The 26,408-nt window shown below is 45.7% G+C and overlaps 1 protein-coding gene and 1 long non-coding RNA gene across 2 annotated transcripts in view; both read left to right on the forward strand.

Moving 5' to 3' along the window:
- The first annotated feature begins 6,617 nt into the window (after positions 1–6,617).
- Positions 6,618–26,408, forward strand: part of LOC310684821 — a 75,643-nt gene continuing 55,852 nt past the window's right edge. Inside the window, exon 1 of the long non-coding RNA XR_014514826.1 lies at positions 6,618–6,737. This is a non-coding gene — a long non-coding RNA (uncharacterized lncRNA). The remainder of the gene's footprint in view (positions 6,738–26,408) is intronic.
- On the forward strand, positions 14,071–25,014 carry PLAUR (plasminogen activator, urokinase receptor). Its single transcript, XM_083455894.1, has 7 exons — positions 14,071–14,389; positions 16,413–16,523; positions 18,327–18,473; positions 19,860–20,021; positions 20,149–20,286; positions 22,394–22,540; positions 23,806–25,014. Exons 1-7 carry the CDS (start codon positions 14,341–14,343, stop codon positions 24,066–24,068), a joined length of 1,017 nt encoding a protein of 338 aa, XP_083312020.1. The 5' UTR covers positions 14,071–14,340; the 3' UTR covers positions 24,069–25,014.

Consider the following 26,408-nt stretch of genomic DNA (forward strand, 5'->3'; position numbering starts at 1 on the left):
GTATAAAGAACATGGATTACCTCATATTACACAGCTGTCAACTCACAGTAACTTCCACACTGGCATGAGGTTCCGTCTGAGACTCAGGAAACACCGGGAACAGAAATGAAGCTGCCATCGGAGGTGGTAACAATGAAACTGACCAATCACTGTGCTAGATTCCAACTCCTATTTCACACATTAGACACTCACTTCCGTCTGAGGATCAGGGAACACCGTGACAGGAAATGAGGCCGCCATTGGGCATAGCAATGGAACTGATGATTCACTGGGCTAGAGAAGAAACTAATTTTTTTTTAAAACACAAAATGTTTAGGGGTACATGTACCCCTGTGTCCCCCCCAGAAAAAAGCACCGGTTTTAGAATCAAGGAGTACGGCTTCCCACCCCTTGATCTACTGCCATTTCCTTTGGTAAAAGAACATTCAAACCCACACAGGGTTTAAAGGAGAAGTGTAATCCAGAATAAAATTTGGAATGCTTGGGTTTTGCATGAAAGTATGCATGGGTGTGTGAGAGAATATGCACAAATTAATAAAACAAATGCCGTCTTGCTCCCTCCTGGTAGGAAAAATGGGATGAGGCTCCGTGTGTTTCATATACCCTACAAGACCCTTGGCTGAAAGAAGAGTCTTGCTTATATTCAGGCTGAGCTGGGAACTCCTCCTGGACTGATTCGGGAGGTGGGGTGCCATATTAACATGTAGTTAGAGAAGTATATATGCCACATAACCAACAGGATACACAAGTAGAGCAGTTAACCCATAACATATTGGTAGGTCTGTTTGTTTTCATATGCTGCTAGTGAGGTTTGTACAGTCCACTCAGCTGTGCCAATAATGCGCAGCTATGGGCAACTGCAAGCACACATTGACACACACTATATTTATTAGGAAATCTACAATGGGATGTTTATTTTTTTTACAATTATATATATATTCCAGATACACAGAGCAAAGCTCAGTCGGTCACAGGCAAAACTCAGGGCTCCTCCAAGCTCAGGAAGGCGACTCTGAGCTCCAGGGTCAATTCAGTCCCATCTAGGCATTGTGAAGACAAATTGCAAAATACAGCAAATGGAGAGGAGCTTCCATATTCCACTGGGGGGGGGGGGGGCTTTAAAATGATTTTTTATTCTGCATTCATGATGGCTTGTGCTCAGGATACTATCAGGGCAGTCTGACATGATCTTGCTTTCAGTACCGTTTGTACATGTAAAAGTTCTAGGGCGATCACACAGCTTCCTTTCTAATCAGTGCATATCCTGTAACTACCCGGGGAAACCCCTTAACTATTTATATCACCAATGTTCTGGTTTATTTTTGTACCACTTTTCGTTGCACTGTGGTCCCTCCGGGGAGCAATCATGTAGTAGAATTGGGGAAGCATTGTGAAACATCTAATAAAGGAGAATGAACCTACCACTAAGGCACTTTTCTTGGGTCAAAAGCATGTTGCAAAGCACACCTGCGATAAAATGCCGGTCGAGGGGGCGGGGGAGAGCTCTGGTTGCACAGTGGTACTGAGGTATAAAATCACCCAAATCCAAAATGTGACAAATATCCTGAGGAACCCACCTCACCCCCCCCCCCCCGCTTTGTGCATAAGCCAGAGAAAAAGGATGTTCGATGTCACAACACTTGGAATTTTCATTGAGATAAATACAGACAGAGCACAAACTACTCCTTGATTTTTCTCCCCAACAGAAACAAAGTTTGTTTAGGGTGCTGAGAGTTGTGGTGACAGCCCATGTTCCTAGGGTTGCCATATTTCAAGAAGTAAAAATCCAGACACAAAAACTGAGCTTTTGGGGGTGGGGGTGGGGAATCAACCACAAACTTGTTAAGATCCCCCCCCCCCCGGATGCTAATTTCACTGTTCCAGATATTCCAGACATATGGCAGCCGTATCTGTCCCCTTCACAGAGCTCCAGTTCCTACAGTAGTTTAACAATCAATCCCTCTTCACAGGGAACTCTGGGAATTGCAGTGCTGGGAGAGGAATAAGAGGTCTCCTAATGACTCACAGAACTCTTAACTGACCACAGCTCGCAGCACTCTCTGGGGCAAGCCATGACTGTTCAAAGGGGTATAACAGTGCTTTAAACATATGATGTGGATACAGACTAACTAAGCACTGCCTGCAGGCCTCACCTTTCTCACTGCTAACCTAAACACAGATGCCTTTGGAGTGTCCCATTTCTAGCTTTGACCTTGCAGAACATCTTGCCCATTGCCTGGTAGTGGGCAGGGTATTCAAGCTCCCTTGCAATTAAGAAACAATGTTATTTTAAAAACAACACGCTAACACTGCAATTAAAACGATTGCGTGCTCGTTTTCTAGGTCATCAAAACAGCTATTGCAACATAGCTGCCATCTGTCAAAGCGTTGCCCAGAGTAGCAGCTAGATAAAATTATTGGTTGGTTTGCCACAACTGAATGGCTGAAACCCAGGTAGGGCCTTCCCCCGATGACTCATCTTAGAGCAGATTCATGTAAATATGTACCAATTTGTTGCACACAGTCCAGGCATCTTTCCTTGGGAATGTAACAGTCTTCCTTACGTACCTTGGTGCATGCTAGATTTGGACATGTGAAAAGGCAGCTTTCCAATGTAGAGCATCCATTGCCCCGTTGGCTGCCATATGGAAATTGACTGTGCAAGTGGGATGAGAACCAACTGAAGACTGGATCCGACCCATGCTCCAGTCACATGCAATTAATTGTGCGTAACAATTTGAAGTTCCACAGTTCCCTGGAAGTTCAGGTGGCTTTCAGGATGTTGTCAGAAACAAAGATGGTGGCCACTGGGAGCTGGCAACAGCTGCTGCTGTTGTTTTTTAAAAGAGAAGGCAGGACAAGTGTCAGTAACACTTCCATGGTGCTGTCTGAGGTTGCTAGTGCTGGACGTCAGTATGGATATTGTAGTAGGGTTGCCATATTTCAAAAAGTGAAAATCTGAACACAATTGTTGAGGGTTTTTTTTGTGTGTGAAATGTTAAATTAAAGTAAGCTGGTCCACTTTGGATCCAGGAGCTTAAATCTAGCCTGTAGCTTCCTATTGGTTCTTTAAACTTCTAGAAGCCCAAGAGGTTCAGCAATCTTCTAGATGGGGAGCTTGTGGCCCTCCAGATGTTACTGGACTCTAACTCCCATAATTCCTGGCCACCTTGGCAAGAACCAATGGGAGAGAGCATCCAGCAACAGCTGGAAGGCCACAAACACAAGACAGCACAAGAACTCAACCAAACTCCATTTACTTCACGTTTATTATGCACCAGGGAATTTGATTTCTATGAGGAAATAGCTATGTTTAAATTACATTTAAAGAGTGTGCAGTCTGTGTGCCTGTTCGCACAAATAGTTGAGCTGTACATTCAAGCAGTGTACACATTACTGGTTTAAAATGCAGCTAGGGCTTTTCCAGCAGGATAAATGGGTTTTTACCATGAGTGCCCCCTTGTTTTAAATTTATTTTTTGTTTTAGTGTTTATAACTATTTAATTTCCTTATGTGCAAATTTCCTTGAGTTGGTGAATATGCTCCTTCTTCTTCTTCTTCTTCTTCTTCTTCTTCTTCTTCTTCTTCTTCTTCTTCTTCTTCATACAGTTTTTGACATATAGCATTCAACCCATGTACAATCTGTGTATTTCTTTACATAACAGTTAAGCTGTACAAATCAACAAGTGTACACTCTTTCAAGCAAACACGTCTCCATGTATAGACACAATCTGAACCCGTGTTCAGTGAAACATGGCAACAAGGCTACAGTTAAGCTGGTTTAATTGTGAGTCCCTTTCCCCAGGGCAGTGGCGTAGCATGGGGGGTGCAGGGGGGCCGGCCACACCGGGCGCAACATCTGGGGGTTAGGGTTAGGGGGCGCAATTCCACGGGTTAGGGGGCACAAATTACTTGCCTTGCCCCGGGTGCTGACAACCCACGCTACGCTACTGCCCCAGGGACCTCTGCAAAGGAGTGTTTCATGGAGAGATGCCAACAATCTAAACAAATCTCAGGCAGAGATTATCTGTGCCATCATCAAACTACAATTCCCAGTAGCTCCTTTAGAGGATCCCCAACTCTGAAATTGGCATAAATAAATGTGTTGTGTGCATAGGGGCCTCATGTCCCATTGCCCTAAGGAAAAGAACCGCAACCGCATTTCCCTACTTCTGTCTTTGTTAATTAATTTACAATTGCCACATGATATAACAAGTTCAGTTTCCATGGTGTGGGACAAAACTAGGAGGGTTTGGAGTTGAGGGACCATCTTCTTTGCTCTGTTTATTTATAACTCCAAGGCTTTTCCGTAACGGAATGAACTTAAATTAGGGAGGAGGAAACCCAACTAAATTCTTGGATTGCTAATTATAGAACCCTTGCTTTCAATGAGTTTGCAAGTGCTGCAGCAAACAGAGTTCTCTTTAGGTCTAGACAAAAGTCATATATGCACCTGTGTGACTGAAGTCCTTCACAGGCATTCTTAGCTTGTAGTGTGAGCTTGTTGCTGAGGTGTGTGGGTGTATTATTGTGGTAGCAATCTCCAACTCCAAACTGCACATATTTACTATAAGATCTAAACAACAACAACAACCCCTGAAAAGACAGCTGTACTAGTGGAGAGTGGGAATGGTTGAGGAATGTAATATTTACAAATTCCCATTTGAATTGGTCTGATTCACGCCTCCCAGATTAATTTGGGTTTTTTTCCTTCTCAAAATTAAGTTATCCACTGTGGGGAACAAGCCCCTGTTGAGATGACCATGCTGTAATTCACTCTGTGTAGACCAAAAGGTGTAAATATGTGTAATTAAACCATACAGTTGTACCTTGGATCCCGAATGCCTTGCAAGTTGAACGCTTTGGCTCCCTAATGCCGCAAACCCGGAAGTGAGTGTTCCGGTTTGTGAACATTCTTTGGAACACAAACATCCGACGGGGCTTCTGCGGCCTCCAATTGGCTTCCTACAGCCAATCAGAAGCCGCGCCTTGGTTTCCGAATGTTTTGGAAGTCAAATGGACTTCGGGAATGGATTCTGTCTGCCTTCTAAGGCACCACTCTATTTCTAAAGGCACAAGAGTCTCCACCACATTTAATATTGAGATTCTAAAGTAAGGCTGAATTTCTAAATACAGTTCTAGATAGGGAGTAAAACACGCTCAGCTGAGGCCCCCTCTGCATTTAAAGCAGTATCACACATTTTAAGCAGTCATAACTTCCCCCAAAGAATCCTGGGAACAATAGTTTGTTACAGGATTATGAGAGTTGTTAGGAGACGGCTGTTCTCATCACAGAGCTACAGTTCCCAGGAAGAGGGACTGATTGTTAAACCACTTTGGGGGTGGTACCTCTGTAAGGTAAATAGAGGTCTTCTAATAGCTCTCAATCCCTTAACAAACTACAGCTTGAAGGATTATTTCCGGAAAGCTGTAACTGTTTAAAGTGCTTTGGAAAGTGCAAATACGCTTAGGAGTGCACTATGAATGACACTTGACAAATGGCTGAAGCTCACATCCCCTCCTTATATGGGTGTGTGAAACTGTGACCTCAGCCATCTCTTTCCAGTAATAATGTTGAAACATTTGCAGGAGGAGGAGGATTATTTGAAGGATTATTAATTCAAGCTGGTTGTTTTTTTCTTCTTCCAGATCATGTGTATCTGAAGACACTGAGAAATAAGACAGTGCTTGGTGTAACCAGCCTATTTTCTCCCCCAATCCTCATGCCAGCAGAGGCAGCCAAACGCCACCAAACCCAAAGGGCATCTGGGGGCAACAACCATTGGCACCATGCCATTCCTGGATTTTCAGCTACTCCACTTCACTGGAACAAATGGGATTTTGCTTTCCAGCAAAAGGGATTCAGATGAAACTGTATGGTCCAAGGGTGAGGAAGCTGTGGCTCTAAGAACATAAGAGGACCAAGCCAGTCATTGTCTCTTAGCCCAACCCTATCTCACAGGGTTGTTGTGAGGAGGAAATTGGGAGGGAGATGACCATGTATGCCACCTTAAGCATCTTGGAAGAAAGGTGGGCTATAAAAGGAATCAATCAATAAAGAAAATAATAATAGAAGTCCCATTATTTTCTGATTCAGTAGTTTCTCCTGCACCCTAGGCAGCTTAGCTGCGAGTTTGGAAACCACCAAGGAGGCGCTTAAGGGTTCGGCACTGTGATACAGCAAATTCCTTAAATGCTTATGAGATGGGTGAAAACACCTCTCTGTTCAACCCCCGAATTACGTCATGGCTCCCGTTCAGATACCTGCTCTAATCCCAGCCTCATTCCTTGGCCCACCCCGGTGACGTTCCTCTCTGGAATGTGACTTGCAATCCCGGAGGGTTGTTCATAGGCAACTCAGGTGGGAAAAGAAGGTTGGAGGGAAGCCTGCCAGATTCAGCTGCACAGCCTCCTGCATCCTGGTGTCCTCCAGATGGTTTTGAGTTCAACTACTGTTAAGTTGTGGGCGGACATATCAGACGACACAGTGATTCTTCAAACAGCTCTTGTTTATTCAGAGGCCAGAACTGAACTGAACTGAGGAGCTCAGTCAGCCTGCTTATATAGAGCTCCAGAACAACGTAACTGTAGCATCTTTCTAAAACTATCCAATCACGGAACGTCACTTTCGATCCTTCATTTGCATACAAACTATCCAATCACTGAACGTCACTTTCGATCCTTCATTTGCATAACTATCTACAGTATCCCCCTGTTGGCCCAGGGTGAGAACTTCAGTACATAACACCTACAATTCCCATTAGTCCCAGCCAACATGGTGATGGGAGTTGTAGTCAAACGGCTGTGGAATGCTGGAGGGTCTGGCCCATACACTTCCATTAAGGGTGGATCGAATCATAGATAAAGCAGGGCAAACCCAAAACAAAATCAGATGTGCACATAGGTAGGCTGGTACGTCCTGAATAAATCCTAAATTCAACTCTAATTTAACTATCAAATTTAAAATCCAATAAAAATAGATATGTATGTTTCAAAGTCCTCTCATTTAAACCCTATTAAAACATATGACCAGGTCTCCATCCCCAATACTGCCCACACTTCAGAGTGCAGGAGCATCGATCCTGCTAGGTGCAGTTTCACCAGCTCATTCCCTGTGGTGAACCCAGCTGGTAAGCATAGGGTTCAATCCTGCTCAGTTTGAATGCATTTGAGTGTCCTCTTGCTGGGAACACAGACATACAGTCAAAGTTTGTGTATGAATGCATATATTGATGAAAATAACATGCAAGGATGGTACTGTATTTGTGTTGGATCCTGGAAGCCAAGACTCAGATTTGGGGCATACACTCTTTGATGAGAGAACTCCAGCTGAGATTTATAATTACAAAACATGCAGCAAAGAGAAGCGTGAAAATATCTGTAAAACCCTTCAAGTAAGTCTCCGAAATATTCCCTTTTAAATTCTCCTAGCTTTCCCACTTCCCTAGCACAGAGATAGACCACATGTTTACTAAATCATAAAATGGTTTACTTACAAACTGTTCAAAGGTCAGATTCATGTGCTTTTCCATGCAGCAGCCAGGAAACATGCACAGGCAGTTAAAATGTTGCTTAGTTAACAAAAGGCAAAAGTTTCTAAACTATTGAGATAGGGGGCAGCAAACGCACTAGTTTCAGACTCCATTCTGATCTGAATAAAAAAAGACTGGTTGAGTTTGGAGTGACCAGCTCAGAGCTCCTTACATACTGAAATCCATATGGAGGGAGAGAAATAGCAAAGACTTGGTAACTCATTGCCTCTCAAGGTGAGGGGTCATGGCATAGGCTAAGCCTGGCAAAACAGCTTATTCGAAGGTTTAACTCCTTCATATGCACTAATTAGATTCAAACACGATAGAATTATTTGAGGCTGAAACCCTACGATTTGGACTGCATTATGTTAGGGGGAAAGGGATGCGGGTGGCGCTGTGGGTTAAATCACAGAGCCTAGGGCTTGCTGATCAGAAGGTCAGCGGTTTGAATCCCCACAACGAGGTGAGCTCCCGTTGCTTGGTCCCTGCTCCTGCCAACCTAACAGTTCAAAAGCACGCAGCGCAAGTACATAAATAGGTATCACTCTGGCGGGAAGGTAAACGGCGTTTCCGTGCGCTGCTCTGGTTTGCCTGCCAGAAGTGGCTTAGTCATGCTGGCCACATGACCTGGAAGCTGTACGCTGGCTCCCTCGGCCAATAAAGCGAGATGAGCGCAGCAACCCCAGAGTTGTCTGTGACTGGACCTAACAGTCAGGGGTCCCTTTACCTTTACTATGTTAGGGGAAATTTGCCCAAAATGTGTATAATTAAACAAAACTGCAAACCACTATGGATGTGCTAGATAAGAAATGCACTCTGAAATGCTGACAAATTTTTGTGAGGACTTTAGAAGAAAAAAATAATCACAAACTGAGATGGAAATGTGGTGAAGTGAATTTAAGATTTGAAAAAAGAAAGATGGAGAGAAACTGAAATTGGTGGTAATGCATTCCTAGTCAGGAGTGTGAAACTGCCCCCACTCCCTCTAACCATCTCTTGCAAACCTAGTTCTTTTCAGAGGTCTGACTCTGAGCCACCCAAGAAAGGTCCGCTAAGGCTGAGGTGAATCAGCATGACTGGAACCCAAAAGCAGAGCAGAACACCACAAGAATCTCCTTATTGGGAAGGTGGCATAATTACGTTGATTTCAAACTCTTTGCTCATAAAAGAGGCTGTCAAGAGCTTGCTTCCTCCTGTTTTCTTCTTAAAGAATTTGATTTAATTGCACAAACATCTCTGGATGCAATTAGGGTGAATGGCAGTATGAAAAAGGTTTAAGCATATTCAACAGCAATTTAAAGCATGTGACTTCCCCCAGAGAATTCTGGGAACTGACGTTTGCCCCTCACAGAGCTACAGTTTCCAGCACCCTAAACAAACTACAGTTCCCATGATTCTTCAGGGAGGGAGTCATGTGGTTTAAATGTGCACTACGCGGGTGGCGCTGTGATCTAAACCACTGAGTCTCTTGGGCTTGCCGATCAGAAGGTCAGCGGTTTGAATCCCCGCGATGGAGTGAGCTCCTGTTGCTCTGTCCCAGCTTCTGCCAACCTAGAAGTTCGAAAGCATGCCAGTGCAAGTAGATAAATAGGTACCACTGTGGCGGGAAGGTAAACAATGTTTCTGTGCGCTCTGGTTTCCATCACAGTGTTCTGTTGCACCAGAAGTGGATTAGTCGTGCTGGCCACATGACCTGGAAAGCTGTCTGTGGACAAACGCCAACTCCCTTGGCCTGAAAGCGAGATGAGTGCCACAGCCCATAGTCGCCTTTGACTGAACTTAACCATCGAGGGGTCGTTTACCTTTACCCTACCTAGATATGCTTTGATTTCATTGTGTGGATTTATACATTTAAGACAATGTGGGAAATTAAAATGCATCCACCTGGCACCATTCAGAGGAGCATGGGTGCTACTGGGTAGCCTTTGGGGGTGCATTGAAGGTCCCCACAGAGGGAACTCCTTCCAGAGGACCCCCTTTGCTCAAGCCCACAACTGGCCTGTCCAAGCAGCCAGCATCTTACCAAACAGTAAGTAACATTGTGCTCTGTGAGGTAGTGGTTGTGAGTGGCAATGTCCCTTCAACTCATCCAAAAAGTTGGGTTTCTGGTTTATATCTGAATTCAGATTGTTTGGGTTTCAAGGCTGCTCTATGTGGTCAGTATAAGGGAAGGCTTAGTCAGCAGTGATTCAAACAATTATGGGATTCAGAGTGCCCAGGAGAATCCAAAATAAAGGGGAAGAAGTCTGTCTGCTTCTGCCACGTGGCCTTCCTCTTTCCCAAGTTGCCTCATAAGCAGCAAGTCTGAAGAACGTCACAACATTCAGTTTAGTGCTTTGTGTAGTTTCCTCCGAAAGAGCATTTCCTCAAATGTGTTTGCATTGAGTAGGTATGGAAGGATCTGTCAATTTCAGTTTCCTCAGTTTCTCATTGTTCCAAACTTAAATTCAGTTCTTCACATTTTGCAATTTTTTTTTTACAAACCCCCTGAAAATTCATCATGTTCGTGCAAATTTCATCTAAAAGCAATACTTTTTAATATGCAGTTGTGAGTAATGTAGGTTTCCTTGCAAACAATTTCTCCATACATAATGCATGTTTGCATGTCATTTTTCACTCATTTATTCATTTTTATGCACACTTTCCCCTAAATGTGCTTTTTGGGGGGTAAACATTGGAACATTGGTTGGCTGACGAATTGCATTGCAAAATTCAGATATGTACACATTTCAGAGGATAGTTGTGTTTTGGTTTGCATAATGCTTCAGAAAGTGAAAATTTGATAGATTCAGGTTCGTATGTGTACTGATTCGAAATTCTCCATTCCCAGCATCAAGTAATCTTCACAAGCTTATTTTAAAAACAACAACAACCTTGCTCTTCAAAGCTAAAAGCATTTCAAAAGTTGCTAACCATTTAAAGCCAACCATTGAAATATTAAAACCACCATCGGCCGCCATGTAGAGACAATTAAATGATGGAAGGTTAGCCACAGTAAGGGACTATGGAGGAATTCATTTCGGTTTGGCTTTACAGTGGACGCTCTGGATACAAATTAAATTCATTTTGGGGGTCTGTCTGCAACCCGAAACATCCATAGACAGAGGTGCTGCTTCTGCGCACATGTGCGGTGTGATTGAGCGCTTCTGCGCATGTGCGTGTGGCAAAACCCGGAAGTATACACTTCCCGGTTTGCCACGTTCGTAAACCGAAAGTTACGTATCCAGAGCGGTACATAACTAGAAGGTCCACTGTAAATGCAAAAATTACCTAATTTGCAATTTCTGGAAAAATACTTAAGCCAAAACACAGTCATCCACTGAGATCTACTTTGGGACTCCCTGCCTCTTGAAATCAAGCAGCCACCTTCCCTGTATTCTTTTCAGTGCCTGCCTAAAACAGACAAGCCTTTTCAAGTAGACCCATCAAATTCAGTGCCAGCACTCATTTCCTTAACAGCTGCCTTCCATTTCAATTTGTAGGCCTGAGGGAACTTCGCCAGGCTGAGTCAGATGCTGTGCTCAGTGTGTGTGGCTCACAATAGACGGTGATTCATGCTATGTCATCAAGATTCCACTTGTGTGTTTGTTCATGTACACCTGAAATCCTACACTCACTTATTGAGAGCAAGTCCTCTTGAACTCAGTGGGGCTGGGGCTTACTTCTGAGTAGGCACTGCAAAGTACAGCAGTACCTTGGAAGTCAAACAGCTTAGTTCCCAAACATTTTGGCTCCCGAACATCGCAAACCCAGAAGTGACTGTTCCTGTTTGTGAACTATTTTTGGAAGCCGAACATCTGGCAGGGCTTCCGCTGCTTCCAATTGGCTGTAGGAGCAGCCAATCAAAAGCTGTGCTTTGGTTTTCAATCTTTTTGGAAGTCGAATGGACTTCCAGAACGGATTTCATTCGACTTCCAAGGTACAACTGTACTTGCCTGTGCCTTTCAAAAAGTCATGAAAACTATGGGCTGGCTCCAAGGCTAGTCCTATGCAGAGTAGACCCACCAAAATTAGGTCCATTAATTTTAGTGAGTCTGTGCTGAGCAAAACGTAGGCCACAATCAGCATACTTTTAAAGTGTTACAAAACTACTTTGAACATTCCAGTCTTCCCCCATAGATTTCTGGGTGTTGTTGTTTGTTAAAAGTGCTGAGACTTGTTTAGGCCGCCCCCATTCCCCTCCCAGACCTACAATTCCCAGAGTACCTTAGGAAGAGGGATTTATTGTCAAAACACTCTGAGAACTGTAGGTCTGGTAAGAGAAATAGGAGTCCTTTAAGCAAGTCTTGGCACCTTTAACAAACTACAGCTCCCAGAATTCTTTGGGGGAAGGCCTTGAAAATCCAAAGGGGTATCACAGTGCTCAAGGAATTCTGGGCATCGTAGTTTGTTATGGGTTGATGGGAATCGTAACTCTGTGGGGTATAAACTACAGTGCCCAGAATTCCTTGAGGGAAATGTTGTGCTTTGAATGTGCTTTAAATGTATTGTGTGTACAAAGCCTCAGCTGCAAATGGGCATGTCCTACAACATCAGAAAACGGGGTTGGTGGGACTTACATAAACTCTTCTCCGATGTAATGCTATTGCATCGCTGCCTATCTTATTGAGTTTTAAATATATTGTAATATATTGTAAGTTATTTGACATGGGGGTGGGGGGGGGGACCTACAGATACGGTCCAAAAAGCGCACAGGCAGTTGTGTATATATGGGAGAATTTTTAAAAGCAAGTGGTTCTCACTGACCTGGTGCAAAAAGGTCTTGTCATCCCAAGCAGCCCTGGCTACCTCAATAAAACACTATCGCTCCACACACCCTTACCTGGGAGTAAGGCCCACTGAACTCAGTGCGGCTTTCTTCTGTAAAGGTAAAGGTAAAGGGACCCCTGACCATTAGGTCCAGTCGTGACCGACTCTGGGGTTGCAGCACTCATCTCGCTTTATTAGCTGAGGGAGCCGGCGTACAGCTTCCGGATTATGTGGCCAGCATGACTAAGCCGCTTCTGGCGAACCAGAGCAGCGCACGGAAATGCTGTTTACCTTCCCGCTGGAGCAGTACCTATTTATCTACTTGCACTTAGACATGCTTTCGAACTGCTAGGTTGGCAGAGCAGGGATCGAGCGAGGGGAGCTCACCCCATTGCGGGGATTCGAACCGCCAACCTTCTGATTGGCAAGTCCTAGGCTCTGTGGTTTAACCCACAGCGCCACCCGCATCCTGTCGGCTTTCTTCTGAGTAAACAGTTAATTACCAGATGTAAGTCAGCAGCTCCAGATGACCCTGCTCGGCTAGGCGCTGGGGTGGATTTCACCTTGCAGAGCCGAGCCAATGTTGCTGATGGGCCCTGCGCCCCTTAGCAACATCCGAAGGCGCTGATCCACTGGGCTCAGCACTGGCGGCAGCAACAAGCAGCTCAGGCTCACCCAGCCCTACCCATTGCCACCCCACCACTGCATTTACCTGACCTGGGGGTTCTGGATCACGGGCTCTGCTGGTCAAAATGGGAGGCTCAGCAATTGCGCTCTCCCTCCGGAAACAAACCAGCACTGCTGTAAGAGAGATAGATACAGTCAAAGACCAACCAGCTCACACTAAATAAAAACAGAGTTCATAAAGATAAAATATACAATCGGAGCAGATTGCAGCAATAGCTCATGAGTTTACACACACACACACACACACACACACACACACACACGTCCAACTGAGATTTGGGCTACCATAAAAAATTGACCCTGAGGCGCCCCAAAGGGAAACTTCAGCATTTCCCTAGTAAGCTATTTTATACCAGAGGATGATCTGTGCCTACAAATCTGGGCGCAGAATCTGGCTACCAGCCAGGTTGTCTTATGATCTTTGCCTAAAAGGAGAGAATTAAGTTTCACTGCTCTAAGAAAACACATGTGGCAAAAAAGGGGAGAGAGAGAGCATTAGCCCTGGTGGGCTGCCCTCTACTCACTTGTGACTGGCCAAGAGGATACCCCATCAATCAGGATTTCCCCCTTCACTTCTCACTTCTCACCTCCCTCTGTGGCCCCCTAGCCTTGTGCTGTGGCCCCCTGTTTGCACGATTTTCACCTGGGGCCCCCTTGGAATATCCTGGGGGGCCTGGGGGGGCATATGACCCTCTGCTGGGAAACACTGATCTAGCCCAATCTGTAATGCAGGAATTTGTTTTAAATGCTACATCAGTTTGCCACCCGGGGCTCCTTAGGGGCAGAAGGGTGGCGTCTCCAAGATGACCTTCCCCAGCTCTAAAACCGTATAAAAGGCGAGATCATGGGCCAACCAGGAATCTGCCCCCACCCTGCCCCATTCCTGCTTTTTATTTAATCTCTCTCTCCCTCCCTCCAAGGACTGCAAGGAGTCAGTGGAGATGAGGCTTGTTTCCTCTTCATTCTGGTTTCACATTCGCCGGGGCTCTGTGCTGACGATGAGAGTGCATTTCAGGGAAGAGCCTTGAAACCTTCAAGACATACCCAGCACACAAAAGAAAACTGTCACCACTTTCCCCCTGTTCCCCCCCTTCTCCTCTTCCTGCATCAGTCACATCATCGACTGCGTCACCCTCTGAAGTTCTGCATAGCAGAAATGATAAAAGTTCCTTTCCAATTGATTTCAGGGGTGGGGCCAGAGGGTGGGGGGAAGAGTTTTCTTTTTTTGAAGGAATAAGCAGAGAGAGAGAAAAAAAGAGGGAGAGACGTTGGCAGAACATTCTTCCTGCACAGAACAGAGGAACCAGCCGGGGACAGTAAGCTAGAGCTGCGAATTAGAAAGAAATAATAACTTCTCTTCCAAACCACATCCATGGAATTATTTTGGTTCAGCTTCTCCTTGTCTTTGATGGTAGCTCACGGTAAGTATCGTGTGTGTGTGTGTGTGTGTGTGTGTGTGGTGTACAGATTATCTTCTGCCTAACGGCTGTCTGCTATATCACATGAGTGTGTTTCCCCCAGAATGGTGGTTATGTCTTTTTTAGAATTCTCGGTTGTTGTTTTCCAGTAGTGGAGAGGAGCAAAGTTCAGTGGTGATCAGAATGTGTAACTTTTGGGGGGAAGGGAGGGCGTTCAGTTCTCAAACTTCCTAGATTTTTATTTTTGGTATCATTACAAGAAAATGTGGGTCTGGTGTGCAGACCAGAGGTGTAAAGCAGAGGAGAAGTGGTGTGCTGGCTGGCAGGCAGATCACCCACGGCAAAAAGGCGAGAGAGCATTTGCCCGGTATGCAACTGTCAAAGTTTCGTTGTAAGAATTCCCCGCCCCCAAACATGGTACAGTATATTTATATCGAAATTATGGTTTCCTGCAGTTTAACTACAAACACAGATATCTTTGACTACTTGTTAAGATCCCCCTGAAATTCACTTAGTAGCATACATACTGAAAAGTATTTTAAAAGCTGCCGAACCATCATTTCTCTTGCATGGATTAAATATTGGTCTCAACCTCATCTCATGTCCCAGGGTTTGATCTCTGGCCTCTCCAAGGTAGAGCTGGAAGAGTGGAAGAGGATCTTGGAGACCCACTGCCAGGCAGCATAGACAATACTTAGTTGACACAAAGGTCTGGTCTCCTAATTCTGGGTGGAGAGTAAAGTGCAATGGTTGGAGCAAACAAAGCAAAAGGAGAACAAGGTGTTTTATTCTTAATAGGAGATAGAGAGAGAATCTCATCTTAGGGGGAAACTATGAGGATCTGGGTGTTTGCTGTTGAGAGCACATAATATTATTATAATAATAATTTATTATTTATACCCCGCCCATCTGGCTGGGCTTCCCCAGCCACTCTGGGCGGCTTCCAAAAGAATATTAAAATACTGTGATACATCAAACATTAAAAGCTCCCCTAAACATGTGAATACAACCTTAGTCCAGCAATATGGGGAGGGCCACGGGCTTCCTAGCCCTGCAGTAAATCAACTGTCCAATTGCTTCTAGAGCTGTCACATGAAAGTAAAAATAGTCATAATTTTAAACCGGAGAAATCCTTTGTCTGCCTGGCCGCCTGACCTCATTTCTTCACACCTGACAGATGTGTAATATATTCACATCCTGTTTGAGCTGGACATTTCCAAGCAGAAGGAAGGAAATGCCCAGCCAGGCAGGAACATAACCTTAAAAGGCGTGATGAGTGATGCCAGGGGGCTAAGGATTTCCCCATCCCCAGCAGTACATGTGTCCTCACACAACCCTTGTGACAAAACCCTGGCTCAGCAGAGCCTCCAGCCCTGGAAGGATGGAGCCCCAAAGACTTGACCCCTTCCCTCCCCATCTCGCTGTCCCTCATCCTCTCATCTGTCAGCTATGCCACACAGGCAAGATCCCAGCGAGGCCAACTTCACCATGAAGAGCGCTCAATTCCAAGGTCCACATGTTCTGAGGAAACCCCTACCACCACATGTGAAAGAACGCAGGTGGAAGTTGTGTTGGTCTGTGTGTGTGCCCCTCAATATGCCATGCTGTTGTGCACCATAGCCATGGGCCAACACCTGCATGTTCACCTGGCATAGGAAGGGGCTCCACGCATTTCAAGGACTGCCTCTCCCCCATATGAAATGGTCTGGAGCCCACACGTGCCATCTGAGGGCCTTCTCTGTGTGATGAAGGTCAGGTGGGTGGCAACATGAGAACTGGCCTTTTCAGTGGTGGCCCCCCACTTGTGGAATGTTCTCCCCAGGGAGGCTCACTTGGCACCATCTTTACACATCTATAGGTGCTGGGCAGATTGTCAGCATTTCTCCTGGAAAATGGGCATTTTTTGTGGCCACTACAGTAGTTCCCTAGCCCCCAGATTCGAAAAGGTTAAGGACACACACACACACACCCCAATTTGCATTATGCTGAACCTGGTTTGCTAATGGCTTCCCTTCCCTTCTCTCAGTCGCCGGCCTTGAATGCTACTCTTGTGATGGCGACAGCGACTGCCAGGAAACGGAGATCTGCGAAGAGTACCAAGAGCAATGCAGCACCACCATAATGACTATACTGGCCCGTGAGTATTTTTGAAGGAGGAGGCTGTGGGGATTGGAAAGGGAGGACAAGGCTGATGAGAAGGAGCTGGAGAGCAGAGGTGAGGAACCTCAGCTTAGGCAGAATGGGTGTCAAAGGCAGCCCTCGAGGACAAACTCCCTCATTCCACCTCTTGAATCGTGCCCTTCATCAGCCTAGCGTTGCACCCTCCTCAAAGGTTTTTGCTTGGCTTGAACTCTGACAATGCTTCATGCTTGGCTGGATGGAGGAGGGGGGTGTAGAACAGGCATAAGCAAACTCAGCCCTCCAAATGTTTTCAGACTGCAGCTCCAGTGGTCAGGGATGATGGGAGTCCCAAAACATCTGGAGGGCCAAGTTTGCTTATGCCTGGTGTAGAAACTAGCCAGCCAAACAAAGGTAACTCCACCCACTTTTGTTGCTCTTGCCTCTGGCCCCGCCCACCAGTGTCATGCGGTGCCTGGAAAGTTGCCCAGAAAGGAAACTCTTGCCTCAGAAGGGAAAAGACACCCAAACCCTGAGATAGAGGTTTTTAGAAGGATGTGAAAAAGGAGAACTCTCTTCTCCTCATGATACCAGAACTGGGAGATCACCCAATAAAAGGAGAAGAAACTTACTTTATTGTTTCCTTTTCGAGATATATTGTTCTTTTTTGTATTGGTGCGGGTCTGCTTGTAATGTTTCTGTGTTTTTGTGTTGCAAGTGAATAAAATGGGGTTTGGTCAGGTGTGGGGGAAGGGCTGGTGGCCAAAGGGCAAAGGGGTGGGGTGGGGGTTGGCTATCAGAGCGAGAAGCTCTGGTAGCCCTCAGTATTTATATCTTCTGTGTGTGTGCTTTTCAAATTTTATGGATACATTTACTGAAACATTTTTGTGTGGAAAGCAATAAAGCAATGGCACCTTAGGTTTCCAGTCAACCCCAATGGGGTTTGCTGGAATCTGTCAAACAGAGGCGTAGACAGACCTACAGAAAAAGACATGCAATGTGTGAAAGACGGTGGAACATTGCAGGTGTGGAAACATATGCATGTCTTAACACACCCAAGTGAGCCCTGGGAAGGAAGCAGCAACACACTCTTTTGCTAGTCTATAGCATGTTGCGTGTGGACAGTGGCGGTGACGAGCACCTATTGGCAAGTGCTTGTGACGCCACCCGCACTCCGGACCCCGGAGAAGCTTTGCACCAACTTTTAAAATGTCGATAAATTTTATTTCAACGAAGGATGACTATGTACAAACTTATATGTGCCACAGTCTGTGACAACCAAACAGAACCACAAGGGGAAGACCTAAAGTGAGAGCTAATCTGGTTTGCATATCTGTAAGTTGTGAAACAGGGACACGGGTGGCACTGTGGGTTAAACCACAGAGCCTAGGACTTATCAATCAGAAGGTTGTGGTTCGAATCCCCACGACGGGGTGAGCTCCCGTTGCTCGGTCCCTGCTCCTAGCAGTTCGAAAGCACATCAAAGTGCAAGTAGATAAATAGGTACCGTTCCGGCGGGAAGGTAAACGGCGTATCTGTGCGCAGCTCTGGTTCGCCGGAAGCAGCTTAGTCATGCTGGCCACATGACTCGGAAGCTGTATGCCGGCTCCCTCAGCCAGTAAAGCGAGATGAGCACCGCAACCCCAGAGTCGGCCACGACTGGACCTAATGGTCAGGGGTCCCTTTACCTTTACTTAAGTTGTGAAACAGGATTTATGCCGTGAGCGCTAAGTCTGCACTTAGGAATGTTGCCTTCTAAAAAAGAAAAGAAAAAAAGAATGGTGCCTGCATTTTTACTTCCTCTCTCTCTCTTTCCTTGCAGGATCTAAGATCTTCAGTTACATCCTGAAGGGTTGTGACGTGGGTGGGAAGCCAAACAACTCCATCTCCCACCTCTCTGGCAACCAGGTCGTGTTCTTGGCGGAGGAGCACTGCGGGACTGACCTCTGCAACCAGGGGGTGCTAAACGGTCAGTCCATGTGAGCAGAGAGGGTTCGCTCTGCAGGCTGTGCTGCACATTAAATTGGAACCCCGTGAACAGAACTCCCGGGATAATTTTGTTTTCCCCAAAGCAGCTGCGAGGGTGGGTTTGGAACAGGGGGAGGGGCAGTAAGCCTTTGCCCCAACATCTGTTTTGGTGTGAAAGCAGCCTCACCCCTGGAGCTGAGCTGAATCACCCCCATGCCAAATGACTCCTCTATCACAGGGGTGGGGAAGCTGCAAACCCCACCATCCCATGCTGGCTGGGGCTCCAGAGTCCAACAGCTTCCCAAGGGGATCAGGCTGTGAAAGGCTGGTCCCAAACCCAAAGTAAGCCTTTTTTTCCCTATCCGTTCACATGCATGCATTTGAACCACTAAACCTCATGCAATTAGATCTGCTAATTTCTGTAACCGGGTCACAGTTTCAGTCCTGGTGTTTCCCTCTCCGCATTAAATTTTATTTATTAAACGTCAAGTTGGCATTGCCCAGCTGGCATCCTTCTGTCTCAAGAGACAATGGAGGACAATGAAGTCAAACCTGCTGTGGCTGCGGAGACTGATACAGGAGAGACATGTTTGGCTGCAGCTGGGGCGGAGGGAGGCGTCCAGTTGTGCTGCTGCAGATGTACTCTGGCATTTCTTATCTCTGAGTTCCTCCCAGCGGTCATTCCTCCTCTGGTCACTGCTATGGATACACATTATTTATTTACTTATTGCCTGCCCTTTCCCGGAAAGTCCCAGGGTAGTTTCCTACATCAGAACAAACTGAAAACACTTTGAAGTTTAAAGTAACGAAAAACATAAATAAAGCGGGGGGGGGGGGTAGAAAGAAGAATACATTTTTTGCTCTATAAGACGCACCAGACGACAAGACGCACCTAGTTTTTGGAGGAGGAAAACAAGAAAAACAATATTCTGAATCTCAGAAGCCAGAACAGCAAGAGGGATCGCTACGCAGTGAAAGCAGCAATCCCTCTTGCTGTTCTGGCTTCTGGGACAGCTGCACAGCCTACCTTCGCTCCATAAGATGCACACACATTTCCCCTTACCTTTTAGTAGAGAAAAAGTGAGTCTTATAGAGCAAAAAATATGGTATCTAGGATTTCCCTTCTACTCGTATTATTTTGTTTAATGGGAAAAGTGAACGCACATAAAAAATAAGATTTACAACCTGACAAAATAAAAATTGCATGACTGTGTAGGCTTGGCCTCCTTAAATCCGTGTTCCTATATAAAATTGTTTGATCCCAGCCAGATGGGAGATTCCTGAAAATATATCTGAATGTTTTGTGACTGTGATTCACCTAATAAGTTCAGCACTGATTTTTCTCTCTGCTTCTCTCCCTGCTGCTACTGCTTTCCTCAAACTGCAGTTGTGGATATGCTCACTGCTCGGGGTCGCCCACGAAATCCCTTGCATTGCTATTCCTGCAGCTCAGCCGACCAGACCTGCTACAACTCCAGCCATATGCAGATGCGCTGTGCGCGGCCAGAGGAGAAGTGCATAGACATCATGTCCTTCACTGCGACAGAAGGTGAGCTCCTGTAGCCTTTGGTTTGATGGGGTCCTTCCTAAGAGAGGTTTTTGCAATGAAATTTGCACCAGCGCCTCCCAGAGACAAAAGGCCACAATCACAGCCACTGTTTTCTCCCAACTGGCAGAGTTTCCGCGGGACGAACAGCGCATCAAGGGCTGTGGCTCGCTTACCCACTGCCAGGAGCATCTGGGCTTCCACAACCAGAACAGTTTCCATCTGATCAAATGCTGCAATTCCAGCCAGTGCAATGATGACACGCAAGGTAAGGTTTGGGATTCCAGGAGCACCAACTGGATCTGCAACAAAATGTTTCTGTGTATTTTCCCAACTCCTGATGGCATTGTTCTTGCTCAGGGGGGAAGACAGAGGACCCAGCTATACAGCTGCAAATAAAATATTTTAAGTGTGTTGCAAAGTGCAATATACAAATGTGACCCTAGATGGCGATGGTGAGCTATGGCAAATTCAGTATATTTTTCAAAACATTTTTTAAAAGGCATTTTCACAACTTTTTGTGTGTGTCCAGATTCCACCATAGTTCTATGTGATACTATAAACTGTAGCAAGTCAATTCACTCCCCCAAACCCCCATAGTTTGCTATTTTCCTTTTCCAGCTGACTCTCAAATATTCCACAGCTCCTAGCGGCATACTTTTCAACATTTTTTCCTAGCAAAAATAGGGACATCCTATTTCATAATAACTCCACTCTGGAATTTAAAAACCTCCCTATACAGCCTTCATATTTCTTCTAAACGTTGTATAGTTACTTATCTCCTTGGCTCGGGGATCACATAACTCCATACCCATCAACATTTCTCTGATGAAAACAGGGACGTCCTAAGGTATCAAATCAGGATCAAATCAGAAACCAGGATGGCTTCTGTAAATCTGGGACTGTCCCTGGAAAATAGGGACACTGTAGTAGCCACTGAGCATTCTCAGTCCTCACTGGGCTGTTGAGCAGGGTGGGGTGTGTATATATATATTCTTCTGAAAACTTCAGAGTTCTCCCTAGCATGCCAATACCTCCCTCAGTTCCTATCCTATCAGCACAGCATCAGCATTTGAATTTGCTATTAAAGGGAATGAGGCTCAGAACCAAAGATAGTCAGGTGGCACCTTTTATATAATATGGTGCTTTTAACAGCTGTGTTGTGTCCTGAAAGTCAACGCATGCAGCTTTCCTCACTGCTGCAAGTTAAAGATCAAATACTAAAAACATACTGCTTGCCAATATGGTTGCTACCTAGCCTGTGTTTTTTTGTAATCAGATTTGGGTCTGAGAGCTAGTAAATTCTAGATTCCACCCAGAATCTAAATATGAAGTGTGTGTGGGTGGGGGGGTAATTAGGGTCAAAAGGAGGGCTGAAACCCCATCAATTTGGGGGCAAGGTCAGGGCTGGCCCACCTATGAGGCAAGGTGAAGTGACTGCCTCAGGCTGCAGGATCCACAAGAGCAGCAAATCCCTGCATAGATCTTCCTTCCCCCTTTGTTTCTGATGTAGATCTTTCCTTACCTCTTCTTTCTTCATGGTTTTGGTTTGGTTTTTTTGGTTTTTTTGCAATTTTGGGGTCTGCCTCAGGTGCCAAAAGGTTTTGGACTGGCCCTGGGAAAGGCAAAACTCACCAGCCCCACAGGTGTTGTTCACACAGAATGATAACCCATGGATCGTGAAAGTATTGTTTAAAGCAGGGTTTCGCAAACTTGGGAAAACTCTCCAGCTGTTTTTGGACTACAATTCCCATCAACACTGACCACTGGTCCTGCTAGCTAGGGATGATGGGAGTTGTAGTCCCAAAACAGCCGAAGACCCGATTATGGGAAACCCTGGTTTAAACCATTGCTCAGCATCATGTCTAAACCCTGCTCAAGAGTTCAACTATTTCCTGCCAACAATTCATGATTCAAAGCTATTGTTACTTGTTACATTAGAAACCTTGGTTCATTTTAAATATGTCTCAGCATGATGTGTGAACCCAACACCAATTCCTAATCATAGTTTATTTGACCACCCTACCCCAGCTACAAAGACATGGTGTAGGAACAGCTGGAAAAGAATCCAAACTTTGGGAAAACAAGTTTGGGGGAAATAACCCATGGTTATCTCAAAATTTGTTGAACAAACCATGGCTTAAACCAGTGTTTTTCCAGGTGGCTGCTGGGCTGGCACCCACAATTTCTTTCTTTTATTACCCATCATGCTCTAGGATAGTGCTACACTGCGCCATTGCATCCCTTTAATAATGGCTTCCATTTATTTTATTTTTAAAAGGACCCAAATTTAAAGCCATAAATATGTGGCCTTGGTGCAGACAGCCTGGGATGAACTTTATGGTACTGAGAGTATTCACTTATTCTGCCTACAGACTACAAGGATACCCCACCCCACCCGAATGGGGTCACGTGTTTCAGTTGTGAGGGGAATTCCACCCACGGTTGTTCCCCAGATGACATCACTAAGGTGCAGTGCCGGGGTGTGATGACCCAATGCCTAGAGGCCTCAGGGATACATGGTGAGTATCATCTACTCATTCCTTCTCACTCCCTCCACCTGGAGTTTAATGTGACCAGGTTAACCCCAACAGAAAGAGGCATAGAGCAGAGGTTTTCACCCTTTTGAATCCATGGCTCCCTTGACCAAGTACCTTCTTTCTGTGGCACCCCTGTGGGGCTCAGGAGCCCAGTTATGTCACCCCTTGCCTGCAGAGCTGGCAGCCTCTCACCCTTTTTTGGAAACACCCTCCATTGTGGAGTCTTCCCTCCTTTCTTCTCCCCTCTCCTTGGGAGTCCTCTGGCCAGCTGCTGCTGCCACTCCCGGTCTCTGAGCTGCCCTCCCTTCCCTCAAGAGAGGTGCCTCCTCACAGTGCCTCACAGGGGCCTGGGAAGCACCCCCTTGCCAGCTCCAGAGGTACTATTTGCCCGGGGAACTTGTAGATAGAGCTGCTGCCACAAACAACTGTGCAAGCCTTTGGGAGGCAGAGACATGAGAGGGCATCAGGGGAGGGAGGGAGGGAGGGAGGGAAAGAAATAAAGAAAAAAGAAAGAAAGAAAGAAAGAAAGAAAGAAAGAAAGAAAGAAAGAAAGAAAGAAAGAAAGAAAGAAAGAGGCCAGTGTTGACTGCAGCACTCCTGACCATCATTCAAGACACCCCAGGGTACTACGGAACACTGGTTGTAAACCACTGGCATAGGACAACTATGTGTTCTTTGAAGGGGTGGGAACAATAACATCCATTTAGGTGAATGCACATCATTTCAATGCTTTCAAAACTGGCATGGGGAGGCAGACGGCGTGCCAGAAGGATAGGGAAGGGTAGGTCATGCTGCTGAGTCGGGGCCATCAAAAGGTTTTCTCTATGTTTAGTTGGAATCTCTTCTTGCAGCTTGAAGCCATTGCTTCAAGTTCCACCCTCTGAAGCAGGAGAAAACAAGCTTGTTCCCTCTTCCATATGACAGCCCTTGAGATATTTAAAGAGGGCTATCATATCTCCTCTCAGTCTGCTCTTTTCCAGGATAAGGATACTCCTTCATTTGTTCCTCATAATGCATGCTTGCATGTTCTTTTCACTAATATATGCATTTGTATGTACACACATTTTTGTACCCATTGGAGAACTGCATCGTGGCATTTGGAGAAGTGTGCATTCCAGAAGATGGCTGTGTTTTGGTTCTCAGATTGTTTCAGAAAATATGCAATGTAGAGAAAATTGGCCTTTAAATGAGAACTGAAACCAATTTCTCCCCTTCTGTCGCTAACCACTGCTCATTTCCACGTTCAGGTTCTACTGGGCAAATCTCTGCCGTCAAGGGTTGTGCTTCGCCATCCTGGTGTGACAGTCCTTACACTTCTGTCTACAAGAACTTGGGTGCTATTTACAGCCGTTGCTGCACTGGTGACCTCTGCAACAACTGGATTGTCAACGGGACGCTGAAACCATCCCCTAGGAGCCAAGCCAGCCGCCGAGTCTCAGCCCAACACACTTTGCTTTCAATGGGTCTTTTGATCCTTCTGACCTTTCTCCTCTCTTCAGAGAGCTCCTGATCTCCACGGCTAAGATCAGGGCATATTCCAGGCCAGGATGTTCCAGGGTCATCTTCCAATATTAGAATGCAGCTGTGAAGAAAACATGTGACATAAGAATGAACCACCTCTGAGCATACACAGAGTGCCTTTCCCCACACCACTGAGGAACTACAGCCCACTCCTATAACACATTGGAGATTAAGAGGCGGACTTTTCAGGTTCTAAGCAAGCACAAGCTCCATGACCTTCTGCTGCAAACGTGAGAAAGGGAGAGTCATCTTTTATTTGGCTGCTGCTTAAGGGTTTCCCACAGGCCTCTGGTTGGCCACTGTGAGAACAGGATGCTGGCCTCAATGGGGCCATCTTCTTACATTCTGATGTCTAGGTAATAAGTCCCACTGAACAAAGCAAGACTTGCTTCTCAGTACTGGATCAGGCAGTAAGTTACTTGTTGAGAAAGGAGTGGAGTGGAGACTAGCGGCTGGGGAAGAGTGAGACTCAGGACTCCTGGGTTCTCTTCTCTGCTCTCTGTGTTGCAAATTAAGGCAGAGGAGCCGGACACCTCTCCTGACTGGAGAAATCCTGGTGGCCATTACTTTTTTTCATTTATGAAAACAGATATATGCAAAACAGAAACGTCCCACCTTATTATTTATTCTTTTTGCACTGCTGTGGAGGACTGTTGGACTCTTTCAAGAAACAAGGATTTGTCCCATTGGCTATTTAAGATCTGGAAGGTGCTTTTGGGAATCGCTCCTACAACATAAGACTGTTCAGAAAACCAGAAGTTCCATCAGACATGGGAAATTGTGCAAGGCACCATCTAGACGCAACTCCGGTTTGGACTTCCTGAAGTTTGTTAACCACAGGATGTGGTCACTGCCCTTTATTTTATTATCCTTATATATGCGTGCGTTTGAACATTATTTATCTTAATAAACTATTTTTATATTATTTAAAGTAAGAGCCTATGTCAGCCATTTTAAATGCAGGGCTGGGGAACCCTGGGGATTGTTCGACTCCAACATCCATCAGCCCCTGCCAGCGTGGCCAGCCGTCAGGGATAATGGGATCTGTAGTCCGACAACCTTGGCAAGTTCCCAAGTCCCTCATCCATAAAGCAATTGACCCTACACATTTATAGTACTATAACAGTTGTGGCTTCCTGCGAAGAATCGTGGGAACCGTATTTTGTTGAGGCTGCTCGGAATTGTAGCTCTGTGAGGGGTCCCTTAACAATTCTCAGCACCGATAACAAAATGAAGTTCTCAGTATTTATTTTTTCTTGGGGGGGGGGGAATCATGGATGTTAAAGGAGTATTAGTGTGTTTAAAATGTGTAGTGTACGTGTGACCTGTGTGTGTGTGTGTCCCTCCTTTTGTCTACATCCACATGTACCTTTAAAGCATTATGAAGCCACTTTAAAAAGTTATGCCATCCCCGAAAAAGAAAGAATTCTTGGGAAATGGTTTGTTTGCTATGCATTTAGATACCTCTTAAGACACCATAGCCAAATTGGATGGTGAACAGAACCTTTCAAAACTACACTGATTTTAACCAGTAATTTCCCAGGTTTCCTGATCAATGCCAGGTGCAAGCCTGCAATAATAAATGAAGTTAAGGGGCCATAACGGGGCATTCATGCCATATATTTAAAGCACTAGCATAACAGTCTTGGGTTCCCCCAGAAAATCCTGGTAGCTGTAGTTTGCTAAGGGTACTGAGTGTTTTTAGGAGACACCCTATTCCCGCTACAGCACTCTTGCTTTTGCAACATCAGCCTGTTGGGCAAGTTCCTGGGTTGATTGTCTTGAAGAAATGAAGTGAAGCAAGCTGGGTTTGGAAGCCCAATGGAACTTTGCTCACATCTGAGAGCTGATGCCGTGCCTTTAGGGAACATCAGAGAAACAGGAAGCCTCTAAAGATTTCTGGGAATTTTGCATTTGCATTTTGTTCTAGGAACACTGCTCACCTCTTCCATCATGGGAAGGGCAACCTTCTCCAGAGGAGGCTCCTACGTTCTCAAATTTGAGAACCACCTACCCACAGGGCCTCTGTCTTGCCAGTCTCAATTTATTGGCACTCATCCAGACCACCACTGTATCTGCCAGTCTACAGCCTGTGCAGCCTTTTCTAACGTAGCTGGCATTATTAGTGCTCCCAATCCCACTTCCAATGGCTTCGAGTAGAAGCAGTGTGGTGTAGTGGTTAGAGAGGAGGACTCGGACCTGGGAGACTGGGGTTCAAACCACCAACTCAGCCATGAAACTCACTAGGTGGCCTTGTGCCAATCACTGTCTCTCAGTGCAACCTACCTCACAGGGCTGTTGGGTGGATCAAATGGGGGAGGGGGAACCC

Source organism: Podarcis tiliguerta (genome assembly GCF_965153285.1).
Source record: "Podarcis tiliguerta genome assembly, chromosome: 8".
Classification (NCBI taxonomy): Eukaryota; Metazoa; Chordata; class Lepidosauria; order Squamata; family Lacertidae; genus Podarcis; species Podarcis tiliguerta.

Excerpts from the sequence above, each read along its gene's own strand:
- PLAUR (XM_083455894.1), top strand. The coding sequence starts at position 14,341 with ATGGAATTATTTTGGTTCAGCTTCTCCTTGTCTTTGATGGTAGCTCAC. Across the intron at positions 16,524-18,326 it reads CATAATGACTATACTGGCCC|GATCTAAGATCTTCAGTTAC; the intron begins GTGAGTATTTTT and ends CTTTCCTTGCAG. Across the intron at positions 20,022-20,148 it reads GTCCTTCACTGCGACAGAAG|AGTTTCCGCGGGACGAACAG; the intron begins GTGAGCTCCTGT and ends CCCAACTGGCAG.